Source organism: Gavia stellata, chromosome 7 (genome assembly GCF_030936135.1).
Source record: "Gavia stellata isolate bGavSte3 chromosome 7, bGavSte3.hap2, whole genome shotgun sequence".
Lineage (NCBI taxonomy): Eukaryota > Metazoa > Chordata > Aves > Gaviiformes > Gaviidae > Gavia > Gavia stellata.
In genome coordinates this window covers 43,520,887-43,535,812 of record NC_082600.1, presented here as the reverse complement: position 1 = coordinate 43,535,812, position 14,926 = coordinate 43,520,887, and the positions used below count along the sequence as shown (strand labels likewise).

The 14,926-nt window shown below is 43.9% G+C and overlaps 1 protein-coding gene across 1 annotated transcript; it reads left to right on the top strand.

Annotated features, from left to right (window-relative positions):
* Nucleotides 1–2,582: 2,582 nt before the first annotated feature.
* VPS18 (VPS18 core subunit of CORVET and HOPS complexes) lies at nucleotides 2,583–13,608 on the top strand. The gene is made up of 5 exons (XM_059819504.1): nucleotides 2,583–2,673; nucleotides 7,790–7,931; nucleotides 8,113–8,204; nucleotides 8,926–10,796; nucleotides 11,531–13,608. The coding sequence occupies exons 1-5, from the start codon at nucleotides 2,583–2,585 to the stop codon at nucleotides 12,257–12,259; spliced, it is 2,925 nt and encodes a 974-aa protein (XP_059675487.1). The 3' UTR covers nucleotides 12,260–13,608.
* Nucleotides 13,609–14,926: the final 1,318 nt, after the last annotated feature.

Sequence of the window (14,926 nt, the reverse complement as noted above, 5' to 3'; positions counted from 1 at the left end):
CTCCAGGTGCTCCTGGGGAATCAAAAAGCTGATAAATCTTTTGCCTGCAACCCTCGCTCTCCCCTTTTCAGAATATGAAATCTGTGAATGCAGCACTGGGATATAATTATTGCACATGTTTGTAAATTAAATAGTCATAGCAGATGATAGTGCGGATGGACGGAGCAGGCTTGTGGGCCTGGATTAGCTTTAGGCTGATGTTTCATTTCCAGATAAGGTGAGGATCTGGCTTCCAGTTTAACCACACTAAAATCAGACAAAGGTTTCTCATGAGGTATCAGTCCTAACTGGCAATAATTTCTGCCAGAATGAGAAAGAAAATCTCTTCCATTTCTGGACCTGACCAAGAAAAAAAAATTATAAAGATATGTCCTGATCTAGGCTTTGAATGGAAACACCTCATAGAGCTGGACACTGAGAAACTTGTGCACAAATTGCAATTTAGCCTAATTTCCAGCTATATTTCACGAGACTTCATTTCCCCCTTACCAAATAACCCTTCAGTCTTCTACTGCTAAAAATGTGACTAAAAAGAGAAAAAGTATAAGCATCATTATTTAAGGCAACAGGGAGAGACCTCATCTGAAATGGGGGGGTCAAACTATGCTCTCCCCTGTTACATAAACATGAGCTGAAGCTGCAACCGATACAGAGAAGAACTACTTGGATGCTCCAGGAAACTAACTCTCTCCTCAAGAGGAGAAAGGCAAGAACATCTTGGTTTGGTAAACCCTGGCTTTGGTACATCTCAGTGAAGGCTATGATTGGTGATGATTTTTGCAAAGGAAATTAACTCCCTAAAATGTCCTTTACACTAACGGACAGTGTTTGAACAAGAACAAATGGATTCAGACTGGCCACAGCTTACATTAGGCTGGAAATTGGAGCTTAAAATCATGGGAGTAATCAGCATGTGGAACAGGTACGAGTTGGAGCAGTCAGGGGAAAAAATACCCACGCTTTCAGACAGAGCTTGATAGGAATAGGGAAAGGACTATATGATGTGGTATCTACAAGAGTGGGAGAATGGCTCTGATAGTCCAGGAAGTGCCTTCCTACCTCATTACCCTAAACCTAATGTAATTTGTGTGTACCTTTTGAGAAGCTGAAAGAGAACAGTTGCTGTTTATGATGATCAGTATGATTGGAGAGCAAAGGAATGTGGTTTTGTTGTTTTGGCTCAGAGCTGCCCCATAAAGAGGGTAAACAGCAGAGGCTGGAGCTGGGTCTCGGCTCCTGTCAGTGCTTGCAGGCAGGCTGAGTCAGGAAGAGCCATCTTATGTTTTTAGCAAAGCAGGCAGAGGTGATCCCACGGAGGTGTGCCATGGGAGCCTCCAGGAACCCAGCTAGCGTGGGACCTGCATGTCTGGCTCAGTGCTGCGGAGAAGGCCTGAGGCTGAGCGATGCAGACTGGAGCCCTAGTTTACGGGTGTGAGGTGTCCAGTAAAAGGGCAGAGAAAAAGGAGATGTATCTTTCTCGTTTGTGCAAAGCCAACCACATGCCACTGCTACTGGTGGTGCCTCGCTGCCGCCTGACGTGCAAGCTAAGTTTGGGAAGACCTCTACTACCTTCTAATGGATCTCTCTGTGTTGCAAACTGTCCTGTACCCTGTGGGACAACATTTCTCTGTTCCTTCCAGAAAGTGTTGTGAAGATTACATATAATAGACAGTATATAGTATAAATACAGTATATACATGTACATATGTATTCATTTTATGTATGATGAAACCCAAGTGTTGTATACGAGATCAGCCTTTTTCTTAATTCGGCTAGTTTCATCTAGAGGGTAAAGCTGTAAATAGCAATTGTTGGCATAATCGGAACAAAAGAAAACCCCGGCTCTTAAGTACTATCTAGTGATACAGAAGCTGTGTCCAACACACTCTCTAGAAAGCTGGGATAAACTTGCAGAGGAAATCTAGCACAGTTCAAGCACAGCCTTAGGCTGGATCCCCATATGCTGTGCCACAATCATTATTTTAGCAATGAAGCCAAGATTTTACCACTCAGTGCTACAGAAGAGTCACAGCACAGGAGTTTCTACAGGACTGTTTAAAACCAGTGAATTCCTGGTTGCAATCAGTGGAATAACTAGAAAATACTGTGTTTGCAGTACCATCACCACTCAGTGATCCCAGTAAAGCACACTGATGCGCTCATCAGGTGATTTATCATGCACATGGTTGCACACGACAGGATGGCAGTGAGCAAAAGCCGTGGGCACGCCACAGATGCGCAGGGCCTGCCAGCCTTGCTGTGTCTGCACGCACCCCAAGACCTGGAGGCAAGGGTACAGGCCGATTAGCCATCGTCAGGGTATTATTAGGGACATAAAGGTCGGGGCTGCGCCCACCCGCGTAAGTAACAGCAGTGAAGCGGAGACGACACGGCCTCCCACCGCCATTTTGAGGAAGGAGAACCCCTTCCCTCAAGGAGGCTTCCGCCCCGCGCGCCGCGGGAGAGGGGCGGGGCCGTGGCGCAGGCGTAGTGCGCCGCCAGACGGCCACGTGACGAGGGTCAGCTGAGCGTTGGCGGAAGCGGCCGGTGCGGGCCCGGGGCGCCGGTGACCGGTGGCGGCCATGGCCTCTATCCTGGACGAGTACGAAGATTCCCTCTACCGCTCCGCCTCCGTGCAGCAGAGCCGCGCCAGCGTGGGCATCCCCCATTCCGGTAGGTGCGCGGCGGAGCCCACGCACCCCTCTGCCCGGGCCGGCCCCCGGGGGCAGCGCGGCGCTGTGGTTACAGCCAGGCCCTGGGCACATCGTGTCCCGTCCCCCCCGCGCCCCGTGGAGGACTAGGCCCGGTGTCCGGCCGGCTTGAGGCCTCTCTCACCGTTAGCCCCTCGGCGAGGCCTCTGGTGTGTGGAGAGCCCCGCTGTGGGTTTTCCCGCTGGGGGCGGGGAGGCAAGGTGGCAGCTCATTAGCTGGGGGAGAGGTGGGGAGTAGGGCATGCCAGGCTGTGGGGAATGCTTCCAGTAAAAGGTGTATTGCTGCGTATGTGTTATAACATTCAGCTGCGATTTGTTTTTCCATCATTTGCGGTGTGAAGTGTTTTGACGCAGGGAACACTCGATTCCTGATGAGGCTCAGGAGTGATGCAGGTCATGTTAGCAAAACTGAGGTGCTGGTTACCTGTGGGTGGGTTTCATAAGGCCATACACCCCTGTGCTGTGAAGTGGTGTGTGGTGGGAACACATGTACGTGAAGTGATGTGCTTTTGTAGTCACAAATTATAACCACACCTCAACACTATTCAGTTCAGAGCTGTGGTAGTTGTCTGAGATCATCTCATCAGCTTGCTTACCTTTTTTTTTTCCCCTCCTCTCTGAGGATCCCAGCTGTTACAGCCACAGTATTCTGGCTGTGTGCACAGTTGTACCTGCATGGGGTTAGTCTTCTAACCCAGCGGCAGTTTACCAAAGGCTTCATTGCTTGGAGTATTTCCCTTAGGCTGACAACATGATGGCAAGGTTACTGCTGAATAAGATTATCACAAAAGCAATCTATATCACTGTTAAACTTTTCTGTTAAGGTCTGTGAAGCTTTGGTTTACTGCACTATTCAGGGAAGTGTACAATCAATGTAAAGTAACAGTGTGATGACCAGTCAGTTGTTTCTTTCACGTGAGAGAAAGCAAACAAATGGCAGGTATATTCCATGATAAATTCAAGGTTTATTAGGTTCAATAACTGTTCCCTATTAGATGCCACCCCACAACATTTTATTGAGCATGGCAGGGAAATGTACGTTATGAGAGGATTCTGTTCTACCTGTATTGTCGTCGTAGCACCAGCTACTATGCAGAGCTGGCATTTTTGAGTTACAAGTTGGAAATGCATGGACACATTCTTTCAAGTTTTTTCCTCATATAGTGTTGCCCACTGTTAACCTTTGGGGAAACCAGGTTGTGAGGTTTATATATGTGGTAAGAACTGATGAATTTATGTTACGCTATGTGTATTATTGAGTATAAATACACAGACAATTACTCTGAGTCTAGGTGTTGAAGTAGATATGTTCCCCATGTTTGTTTTAACATGCATAGTTATTTTGTTGTGTAATGTTAGATAAAGAATAAGTGTCCTGAATAGGTGTTGTGCAAAACAGTTTTTGGACAAGCTGTGTTACCGAAAATAAATTTTCAAGGACTCAGCTTTTATTCTTGATTGCTGCAACACTGTCTTCAGTCATGGTTGTCTTACAGTTGAGAAATCTGCCTGTTTGCTGACAATTGATGTTGGCAAAGGAAGTTTTGGAAACTGCTGTATTGCAAAGTCACAGCCTAATCAGGATTTTAATTATTCTTAAATCAGACTGCACTGGTGATTTTGAACAAAACTTGGGCTGGTAGAAGTTGTGAGCAATCTGAAGTTTAAGCAAATTGATTTTGGAAAAAGATGCAAGTAAATAGTTAACTTCCTGAAAGCAGTCCTAAAGGTTAGGTTTGACATTTTGGAAGATGCTAAAACTTGTTCCTCTGTTTGAGTTAGTTGTTCCCTGTGCTTGTTCAACTGCAGGTGCTGTTTCTCAAAGTTGTAGGTAACCAAGCAGCGACTCTTGTCAACCTAAAGTACTGCTGCAGTATAAACTTAAAGTACTGCAGTTCCAGCGTGAAAAGATCTACTTTCACCCACTAGACGTGACTGATGTTGGTGAGCTTAGATCTTTGAACAGATTAAAAGCTTTAAGGAAAAATGCAGATTTGCCCAGAAATCAGGGTGGGAAATGCTGCAGTAGAATCTCGCCTGAACAGAAGAGGGACATTGGGGTCAGGATGAAGGAGCAGACTGAAAGGAATGCATGTTATAAAATAGACATCTCCTTTGTACAGAGAACTGTAAGCTAAAGAAGTGCATCCTTCCTCTGTTATGAATGCTAACTAAAATCCTCATGTTAGTGATGGTGATCCTACAGTTGTTATAATTGTAATGGGTGCAGTCCTAAAGAGTCCGGAATGCTGGAATCCAATCCACTGGCTTGAACTAGAACTCAATAAAAAACCCGAAACACCTCACCCCAACTAAAAACCCCTACCTGTGTATGGGTGCTAGTTGCTCCCTTTCCTTCCTGTGTTTGGTTTCCCTGCTGTCTCAGTCAGCCTTGTTTTGCCTGGTGGCAATCTGAAAAAAATTCAGATGTGGGTTTTTCCCATCAGAGTAATCCTTCCTTTTTATATATATAAATATGTGTTTATATTTATTGATTAGCTCTGTCATCATGCAAATCTGTAGCTTGGGAGTTTTGTCTGCATGTTTTGAACCACAGTTCATACCAGCAAATTTAAGCCGTGGTATTGCAGCTCCTTAATCTGAAATAAAGAACATCTGTTTTGCTTAACTAGAAAGAACTGGAAGGAACACACATTTGCGTAAGTGGGTAATGTTTAAGATGTGGATCAATGTGTAAGAAAAAAGCATATGTGCTGAGCAAAAGGCTGCCTACACAGATTGCGGTTGCTTTGTCTGTTCCTGCATGCGCATCTTTCCTCTAAAACAAGAATCCTTTAAAGATCCCGCAGCTGTGGTGTAGTGGTGAGGCTGAGGCAAGGAGAAGGCATTAGTAGAACAGGCAAGGATTTGTAATGTTAGCAGGCTGCTTTCCACTACTACACTGGCCTTTTCAACAGCAACATGCCTGAAATTAGAGTTTTTTGGGATAATTTGGGGGAGGTTATAGGTATTGAGTGTGCTTTAAAGTGGTGCTGTTAGTCTCGTCCAGAGAGTGTCAGGCCTATGCTCTTTAGAATGGAGGCGGTCTGTTTCCTCTGAGATACAATCCCAGGTTTCTTTTTTCTTCAAATTTATGTCTTCCTAGTTATCTACTTTGGCCATGAACGGCCTTAATTTGCTATAGCTCTTTTCGTTTTCAATCTTCCTGTCCAGGCTAACTGCTGCATGGATCTGCTTGCTTTAGAAATTCCTCACTCGCAAGTGGAGTGAAGCAGATGTCAGTCTAGCGATGTATCAGTCTGTCTTGCTTTCTAGCTTGAGGTAGTGTGGTCAGACTGAGATCCTCTGCTGTTTTCTTTGTCAGAGGGTTATGTAAGACTTTGTGTATGGGAAATTCAGTCACTGGGAAAACTTGTCTCGTGGGAGAGATACGGATGAAACTTTGTGATAAGATCTATTTGTGGACGCACACACGTTCCAGGATTTTGCTAATGAGTATCATCACTCGGTTTTGGTTTTATATGAATGCCTTCTTATTTTGCAGTTCACTGGCATATCTGAGCTTTTTTGTAGTTTTTTGCTTCCTCATAGGAAGACCATAAAGACTGCTGTCCTCATTTAGGAATAGAATGGCATGGTCTCTGCAAGTCCCATGCTTTTGGGCGCAGAGGTCTACCTGTCTTCAGTGAAAACTAAATCTGTCATACTGCTGCTCTGTGCTGCCACATGGTGTTACAGGTTCACCTGTCTTAAAAGTTTCAATTTGTTGACTGCTTTGGGCTTTTGCCTTTGTCATAGCCATCTTGTGCTTTGCTCATCTGCACTGAAGATCATAAGAGGTTTTTAAAGCAATAGATTTCTAAGTTTATTTATTAACGTGTTTCTGCAGAAGTACATCACTTTCCTCAAGTCGGACCTTACTTCTCCATTCTCTGCCTTTCCTACCTAGATCTCCTTCATAAGTAATCCCTCAACATTCCTTCCTATGGATGCCAGATTTCTCAAGCTGGTTGGGACTAAACTGACTAGCTGAATACTTACTTAGTCGCATGAGCTAACTTGCTGTGGTTCTACACGCTCCCATTTTCTGTTCATTGATTTGTCAAGTTTGCTTGGTTGGGCTTAAAATGCAACATGTGTCCCATAAGGTGGCTGTGTCTTGTCAAACTTCAACCCTTAACTCTAACCTTAACTTAATTGGGCATTTCTTAGAATTCAGGCATGGTTTTCAAAAGGATCTGAGGATTAGGTTGGTCTGGCTGTATCTTGGGATTTGCCGTGAAACAGTAAATCGGTCTGAATGGGTTTTGGCTCAGGAAGCAATTTATGCCAAGATTGGAGCATTGATTCAGCAATCACCAGGTCTTGGTTATTGTTTTGGCTCTAATAAGTAGTTCGCATGCCTTCCAGCAACAACTGGAAAGTTGCAGTTAGGATAGTGTTATGGTTTGTAAAAGCATCATTGTGACCTCCAGCTGTGTTCCCTGCAGCAAATAATCCAACAGACTTCTCTCTGTGACGAAGTCTGCTATGTGGATGCAAAAAAAACCCAACAGGGCTTTAAAACTGGCTTTAGCTTGTGAATGATGGATGTCAAGTATGGTAGCTCATTCAATTTCAATATGAAATAAGAGAGAAATATATTTCAATTAACGCCACAGTGGTCTCTTGGGTAGCTTGTATGGGAGTGTCAAACTAGAGCCCTCTTTGTGTCTTATGTAATACCAGCTATTCTTTCCTGTCTTGAACAAATAAACTGTCAACCAAGGAAAACAAATTACTTTGTGATTATACTCCCATTTTCAGCTTTTTATGCAGTTTATGTGACAGTTTTGTGGCTTCCCCTGGAATTCTGTGTGCTTTCAAATTAATGTTTGTGACAGGTTTGTAATTCTGTGACAAGACAGTAAAGCGTATTACTACTTTTCTTTCCTGTTACACATATCTATGAGTGCTGCTCTCTGTGTTCATGCTCTATGGAGCAAGTTCCCTTTTCAGTAAAACTTGGAGCAGACAATGATCCTTCTAGTCTTTTAGGTTTAGGTTTGATGTAGTGTGGGATTGTTGTTGTGGGTTTTTGTCATGTTTTGTTTTTAAGTGTTTGTGTTCTTTCTCCAGGATATGTGAATGCACGACTGGAGAAGGAAACACCAATATTTAACAAGCAAAGGATTGATTTTGCTCCTCCAGAGAAAATTAACAGCTTAGTGGTCTCCTCTAACCAGCTCTGTATGAGCCTTGGCAAAGACACCCTTCTCAGGTAATGCTGCCAGAGACCTGAAGCTATTGCTTGTTTTCCCCTGCCTTTTCTTCCTTAAGTTGCTAGAGAAGTTACAATTACAAAATGGATAAGAAGCCACGAACCCAATATGGAAAACAGTAAGCAATTACGCCTACATGAACTTTTGTTGGAAGCATGCTTTCATGGTTTCTCTTTGCAGGATTGATCTTGGAAAGCCAGATGAACCTAATCAGGTAGAGCTGGGACGCAAAGATGAAGCCAAAGTCTACAAGATGTTTTTGGACCACACAGGTGAGGCAATGGAGTGTGTATATTTACAGACAGTGGTTGGCAGCAGATGCAACTGAATGTGCATAACAAGCACTGGCGAAGAAGTTCTCTTTCTGTTCTGTCAATAAGGAGAACAGGTGGTTCTTCTGTGGGCAGGACTCCGTTGCCCAGCGGCCCTGCCTACTGATTTGCCCCTGTGCTATTAGAAAAACACTGGCTTGTTGTGCGTGTGTTGTTGCTTTTGATCTCTCTGAAATGAACATATGCAATTAGGCTGTTCTGAGCAAGGCTGCTAAAACAAATAAAAGGAAATCTTTGCAGTCACCCTGTGCTGTATGTGTTTATATAAGAATTTTTAAAAGGACTGTAAAACATCTGCAGCTCACTGTAGCCTTGACTGATTTTAAAAAACAAAACAAAAGTTTGGAAAGAGATGGCTCATATCTGTCACCAGCTTTCAGGGATAGGAGAGAACTCTGTGAACTGTTTGTCCTTAGAACACTTAGTGAAATGGGAGAATACCTTCTCGCTGAAGCCTCTGGGACTAGTAATTTAAATTTGCAACATATGGAATACCATTCTGATCCAGCATGGAAATCCCCCACATTCCTATGAATGCCTGGGAAAGTCTTGGATTAAGTGTGTTGATATTGGAGCTTATAAAATGTGAGGATTAGAAGCCTCAGGAATTTGGCTTGCTTAGGCACAGTCTTAATTTGTTCTCTCCCTCTTCTGTTGACAGGCTCTCATCTCCTGATTGCCCTGAACACCAGTGAATGCCTTTACCTGAACAGAAGTGTTCAGAAAGTGCGAGCACTCTCTCGCTGGAAAGGCCACTTGATTGAAAGTGTGGGCTGGAACAAATTTCTTGGTTCAGAGACCAACACTGGGCCTATCCTGGTGGGGACAGCCCAGGGGCAGATCTATGAGGCTGAAATCTCCGTCAGCGAGGGAAGCCTTTTCAGCACTAATCCCGACCAGTACTTCCGACAGGTCTACACTCTGGAGGAGGAATCGGGACCTGCCCCAGTCTGCTGCTTGGAGATTGAACGAGGGATAGAAGGGAAATTTTTTATTATAGCCACCACTCGAAAGAGACTCTTCCAGTTTGTTGGCAAAGTGCCTGAAGGGACAGAGCAGCAAGGCTTCAGCTCCATATTTGCTATGCATGCTGACCATTTGCCCAGCTTCCGGGAGTTTCCGGCCAGCTTTGGTTTCAGTGAGATAGCCTTTTACACCCCAAAATTGCGCTCCAACCCACGCTCCTTTGCCTGGATGATGGGAAATGGTGTTTTATATGGTACATTGGATTACAGCCGTCCTGATTCAATTTTGAGTGATGAACGGGTCTGGGTTTATCCTTCTGATATTGACATAACTGTGAACAAGCCAATATCCATTGTACTTACCCAGTTCCACTTCCTGTTGCTGCTGCCTGATCGGGTGAAGGCTGTATGCACTCTGAATGGGCAGGTTGTTTTTCAAGATCTGTTCCTGGAGAAGTTTGGCTTACTGACACGCATGATCAAAGATCCCACAGTCCAGCAGATATGGATCCACACTGAGAAAGTAGTATTCCGCTACCACGTCCAGCGGGAATCTAGAGACGTGTGGAAGATGTATATGAATATGAACAAATTTGATTTAGCCAAAGAGTATTGTAAAGACCGTCCAGAGTGCCTAGATATTGTGCTGGCAAAAGAGGCAGAGCACTGCTTCCAAAACAAGAGGTATCTAGACAGTGCCAAATGTTATGCGCTGACCCAGAACTACTTTGAGGAAATTGCCCTTAAGTTCATTGAAGCCAAGCAAGAAGAGGCCCTGATGGAGTTTCTGATTAAGAAGCTAAGTAACCTAAAGCCTTCTGAGAAGACACAGACAACTCTGCTGACCACGTGGTTAACGGAGCTGTACCTGAACTGGCTAGGTATATTGGAAGGAGATTCCTCACAGCGAAATCTCTACTTGGATACACGGGAGAAGTTTCGCACTTTCCTGAGCAGTCCTAAAAACAAAGACTGTCTATTTAATAATCGGGCATCTATTTATGAGCTGTTGGCAAGCCATGGGGACACAGAGCACATGGTCTACTTTGCAGTCATCATGCAGGACTACGAGCGCGTAGTAGCTCACCACTGCCAGCATGATGAGTACGATGAAGCTCTAAATGTGCTGTCCAGGCACAGAGACGAGAAGCTGTTCTACAAGTTCTCTCCAGTCCTCATCCAGCATATTCCCAAGAAGGTAGTTGACGCTTGGATTTCTATGGGATCTAGACTGGATGCCAGGAACCTCATTCCAGCCCTCGTTAACTATAGCCAGAGTGCCAGCACCCAGCAGATCAATGAAGCCATTAGATATATGGAGTTCTGTGTCTATCAGTTGGAGGAAACCCAGCAAGCCATTCACAACTACCTGTTGTCTCTTTATGCTTTGTGTCGGCCGGACTCGCTGCTATCATACCTGGAGCAAGCAGGAACCAACCCAAACAGGATCCACTATGACCTGAAGTATGCATTGCGCCTGTGTGCAGAGCATGGGCACCACCATGCATGTGTCCATATTTACAAAGTGATGGAATTATATGAGGAGGCTGTGGATCTTGCCTTACAGGTATGTGTGTGTCTGTGCATGCATGCTATGATACAGGAATGTAGCTCGTTCAAGTTATCTTGAACACCAAGCGTTGAGAGGAGCTGGACAGACTCATCAGTATAGGAGCTGTGCAGCTAAGTCTAGGACAAAAGACCTGTCTCTCTTAACATACTTCTGTGCTTTCACAGTTGTTTTAAGTAGACGGCTGAATGTGACAAGCCGTAATTGAGAGTAGGGGCATAGGAAGTACAAGGGGGAGTACTGTCTGTCTTAAGCTCAGTGTCTAACATAAAATACCTTTAATGTATCTGCATTTATGCAAGACTTGTATAGCTATTGTTCAGGAGTCTAATTACTTCCTATTCCTAGCTGTGATAATTATCACAGAAGAATGCTTTTGTCTGCTTAGTCTGACTTTCAGGGAGATGTTGGAATTTTTTCTATTGGCATTGCTACGTCTTTGCTGAAATGCGTGGCCAGCAAAGATACTGTAACATGGATTTGCTCTTATTGTAGTGCTGGGCTTTGTTCTTTGCTGGGTGGCAGGCAAATATTCAGGGAGTAATACTGGTGGAGAGGAGAGGTGTTTGACATGTAAACAAGGAACAGGTCAGTAGCGCAGCCACAGGCAGTGAGATAGCGATAAAAGTTTTCTATTAATGCCGCCTATAACGGACAGCAGGCTTTGAAGTTGAATGGTGGATAATGAAGAGAGAAGCTTAACTCAGTTTCCTTGTCTGTCCAACTTCTAGGTAGACGTTGATCTTGCCAAGTCCTGTGCAGATCTCCCTGAAGATGATGAGGAACTCCGGAAGAAGCTCTGGTTGAAGATTGCTTGCCATGTTGTTCAGGAAGAGAAGGATGTCAAGAAGGCAATGGCCTGCCTCTCCAGCTGTGCGCTGCTGAAGATTGAAGACGTCCTGCCATTCTTTCCAGACTTTGTCACTATTGACCATTTCAAGGAGGCAATCTGTAACTCCCTGGAGGACTACAACAAGCACATTGAGGAGCTGAAAAGGGAGATGGAGGAAGCCACACAGAGTGCCAAAAGAATCCGAGAGGACATCCAGGAAATGAGAAACAAGTATGGCTCTGTGGAGCCTCAGGAAAAATGTGCTGCTTGTGACTTTCCGCTTCTAAACCGCCCTTTTTACCTTTTCCTGTGTGGTCACATGTTTCACTATGACTGTCTCCTCCAAGCAGTTTTCCCAAACCTTCCTGCCTATAAGCAAGCAAAACTTGAAGATCTTCAGAAGAAGCTGGCAGCTACCAGTCAGCCTTCCAAGAGCCACCATCGTCCTAAGGACGCAGATACCATTAGCTTGGGGAAGGGGCAGCAGAGCCGGGAACAGATCAAAGCTGACATTGATGATATTGTGGCAGCTGAGTGTGTGTACTGTGGTGAGCTGATGATCCGATCCATTGACAAGCCTTTTATTGATCCCCAAAAGTATGAAGAGGAGATGCAAAGCTGGCTGTAGTTTTCCAAACCTGCAACTGTCAATGCACCAGAGTGGTTCTGTTCACAACTGGTGAAGCTTCTGTGGTGGGAATATAACCTCCAGGAACAGGAACACCATAGCTTCTGTGAAACTAAGGAAAGAGTAGTGGGGTCTTGTTACCAGGATTACAGTGAACTAGTCTTGAAGATGGGGAGATACAGCTATGGCTGTCTAAGAACTTGAACAATAGTTAGAGCTAACCTCCTGGAATATTTTTTAGCAGATGTTTGCTGCTTGCAGTTCTTCTGAGGTTCTCAGTGTGAAGCTAATGGAGTGCCTTGTTGTCCAGAAGGAATTGGGAACTGCCTATGATTTGTCTTCTTTGTTGTGTGGTATTTGTTTTGGTGAAGACAAGCTTAAAGGGAAAGGTAGTGAAGAACACTAAGCGGTGTAGTCTTCATTCATCATTTTCAAAGCTAGAATTGCCTTCTGTTTCCTTTTCGCTGAGAGTCTATAACCACATACATGGAAAGAACACGAAGGGACAAATGCTCTTGCATATATATTTTGTAAACATCATGCTACACAAAAAAGTGTTTCTATACAATGTAATATAAGAATGTGTATAATACTCAAGCAGGAGTGTCTCATAATACACTTAAGTCATTTGCCTGCAATTCAAGGTGTATAATTCTCTTTCCCACAAGCTTTATGGACAAGCCCATACATTTGAATTTTCCCTAGCTACTCTTCACTTTGTTTCTGGCAATACTTCCTAGCCTGTTCACCCCTTCCTCCCTCTCTCCATCATATTTCTACTATGACTGTCTTTGTATAGTGGGTCTTGGTTTTGTCTTCACCCCAAACCAAAATTGATATATGCAGTAGTAATGTTTCAGCTGACACTCTGCAAGCAGGAACACAGCCCACTTGTATTGTCCTGCTGTGGTCCTCCTCAAGCTGCACTTGAGCCCTAGACTAGGGATCTAGTCATAGGTTCCCCTCAAGGGTAGACTACAGAAAAGTTCTGTTGGTGTGAAATGTGCTTTGCCATTTGAAGCCAGTACCTTGTGACCAGGCAGTCTTTTGCCTTCCTGACAGTATTTGGTATTTTCTGGACATGGCTGCAGGTCAATGCTTCTGTCTGTTGCTTTGACTTGGAAAATTCTTCCCAGAAGGTGGCAATCACTACATTGTGGGTGAGGGAACACAGAACTTTCTTTAGTGATTTAGCAAGGGTTCCTTGTTTTATTGTTGAAGAAACTAAAATTTTAACGAAGTTCTTCTGTTTGGGGCTGAATCACAAAGGTGGTAATTGGCGGAAGAATGAATGGAAGGATCTAAATGAAAAATGATGATTCTTGTAATTAAGGCAGTAGAAAATACTGTCTTCTGAAAAACCTCTTCAGTTCTTTCACATGAATGTATGTGCTCGTCTTGAATACCTCTCTCAAACTGCTAGTCACTTACCCTGTTCATAGGGTTGTAGAAATGGGTCTTGACATCATTGAAAAGGAATATAAACTGGTTTCCTCAAGGAGCTGACCTAAGAATTTCGATAACTGTTTAGAGCTCCAGAAGAACATCCATGCTTTTGTTGGGAGCTTCAGCCTGGAATGAATGAATTTTATCTGTGTAAAATGACATGAGTAATAAAAACCAGAGCTGACAGTAGGAAGACCTGAGGTTTTGAAATCCTCTTTTCATTGTTGGAGCCATGGGATAGGCAGTCTCATTACCACCTGGTAGTGTTTGTTGCTGGCTTATCAGAAACCACTGTTTCAGTTGTTCCGTTAAGCAGTGGTTCAGAAACCCCACATGCTGTAGTTGTCTGACTCTGGATAGCCTTTTGCTTTGAATAAGTCAATGGGTCTGCCAGAAGAATTTGTGATGAAAACTAAATGTGATGTCTTTTGAAGTTCAGCATTAAAGCTGTTGTAACTGTCCACTCCTGAATAATCATCTTTTCATGTAAGTAGTGTGATATTTAAAGTTGTATATGTCATTATAAAGCAACAGTAGCGCCCCCCCTGCCCCCCCCCCCCCCCCCAACCCAGGTTCTGGTCAAAGGCAACTGGCTGTTTTTCTGCCCTTTAGCAGAAACATGAGTAGCAGCTCATTTCTGATGCAGGGAGTAATTTCAAATTACTTATTTTCTTTGAGATGTTCTTAATACTTGTTCCATCTATTTACTTTTGGGTTTTTACAGGATGCTTTCCTGGTATAGTAGAATTATTATAGTCCTCCATTCTTTTCCTGTTAGTGCTACAGAACAGTTGCATCGCTAAATGTTTCGGTTGTGCTCTGAAGTTTAGCAATATTATTTGCTTATAGACCATTCCAGGGAGATGCGCTTATCCATAATATTGGAAGAAGCATGTGTCTGTGGGAACTGAAGCATAGCAATTAAACAAAAACCCTCAAGTCTTTGCCTGAGATGGAGTGGTAGGGGAAGGCACCTCAAGAACCTACTGATTCCAGTCTTAGGTACTAATATGTCTCAGCTAACAAAACTAGCACTAGGTTGTTTTTTTTTAATGACTAGTGTGCAACATTCTCTGAGGCTTGTGCACCAGATACATATACCACAAATCTTATGCTTCCTCACCATTAACTGAAAAATCTTTTGGATCATTTGCTGTCAAGGCTGTGGAGAGTGTAATGCCTGCAAAGACTCCAGCAGTGATTAAATGTCTGGTGCCAGTA

Excerpts from the sequence above, each read along its gene's own strand:
- VPS18 (XM_059819504.1), top strand. The coding sequence starts at position 2,583 with ATGGCCTCTATCCTGGACGAGTACGAAGATTCCCTCTACCGCTCCGCC. Across the intron at positions 2,674-7,789 it reads CGTGGGCATCCCCCATTCCG|GATATGTGAATGCACGACTG; the intron begins GTAGGTGCGCGG and ends TTCTTTCTCCAG. Across the intron at positions 10,797-11,530 it reads CTGTGGATCTTGCCTTACAG|GTAGACGTTGATCTTGCCAA; the intron begins GTATGTGTGTGT and ends TCCAACTTCTAG.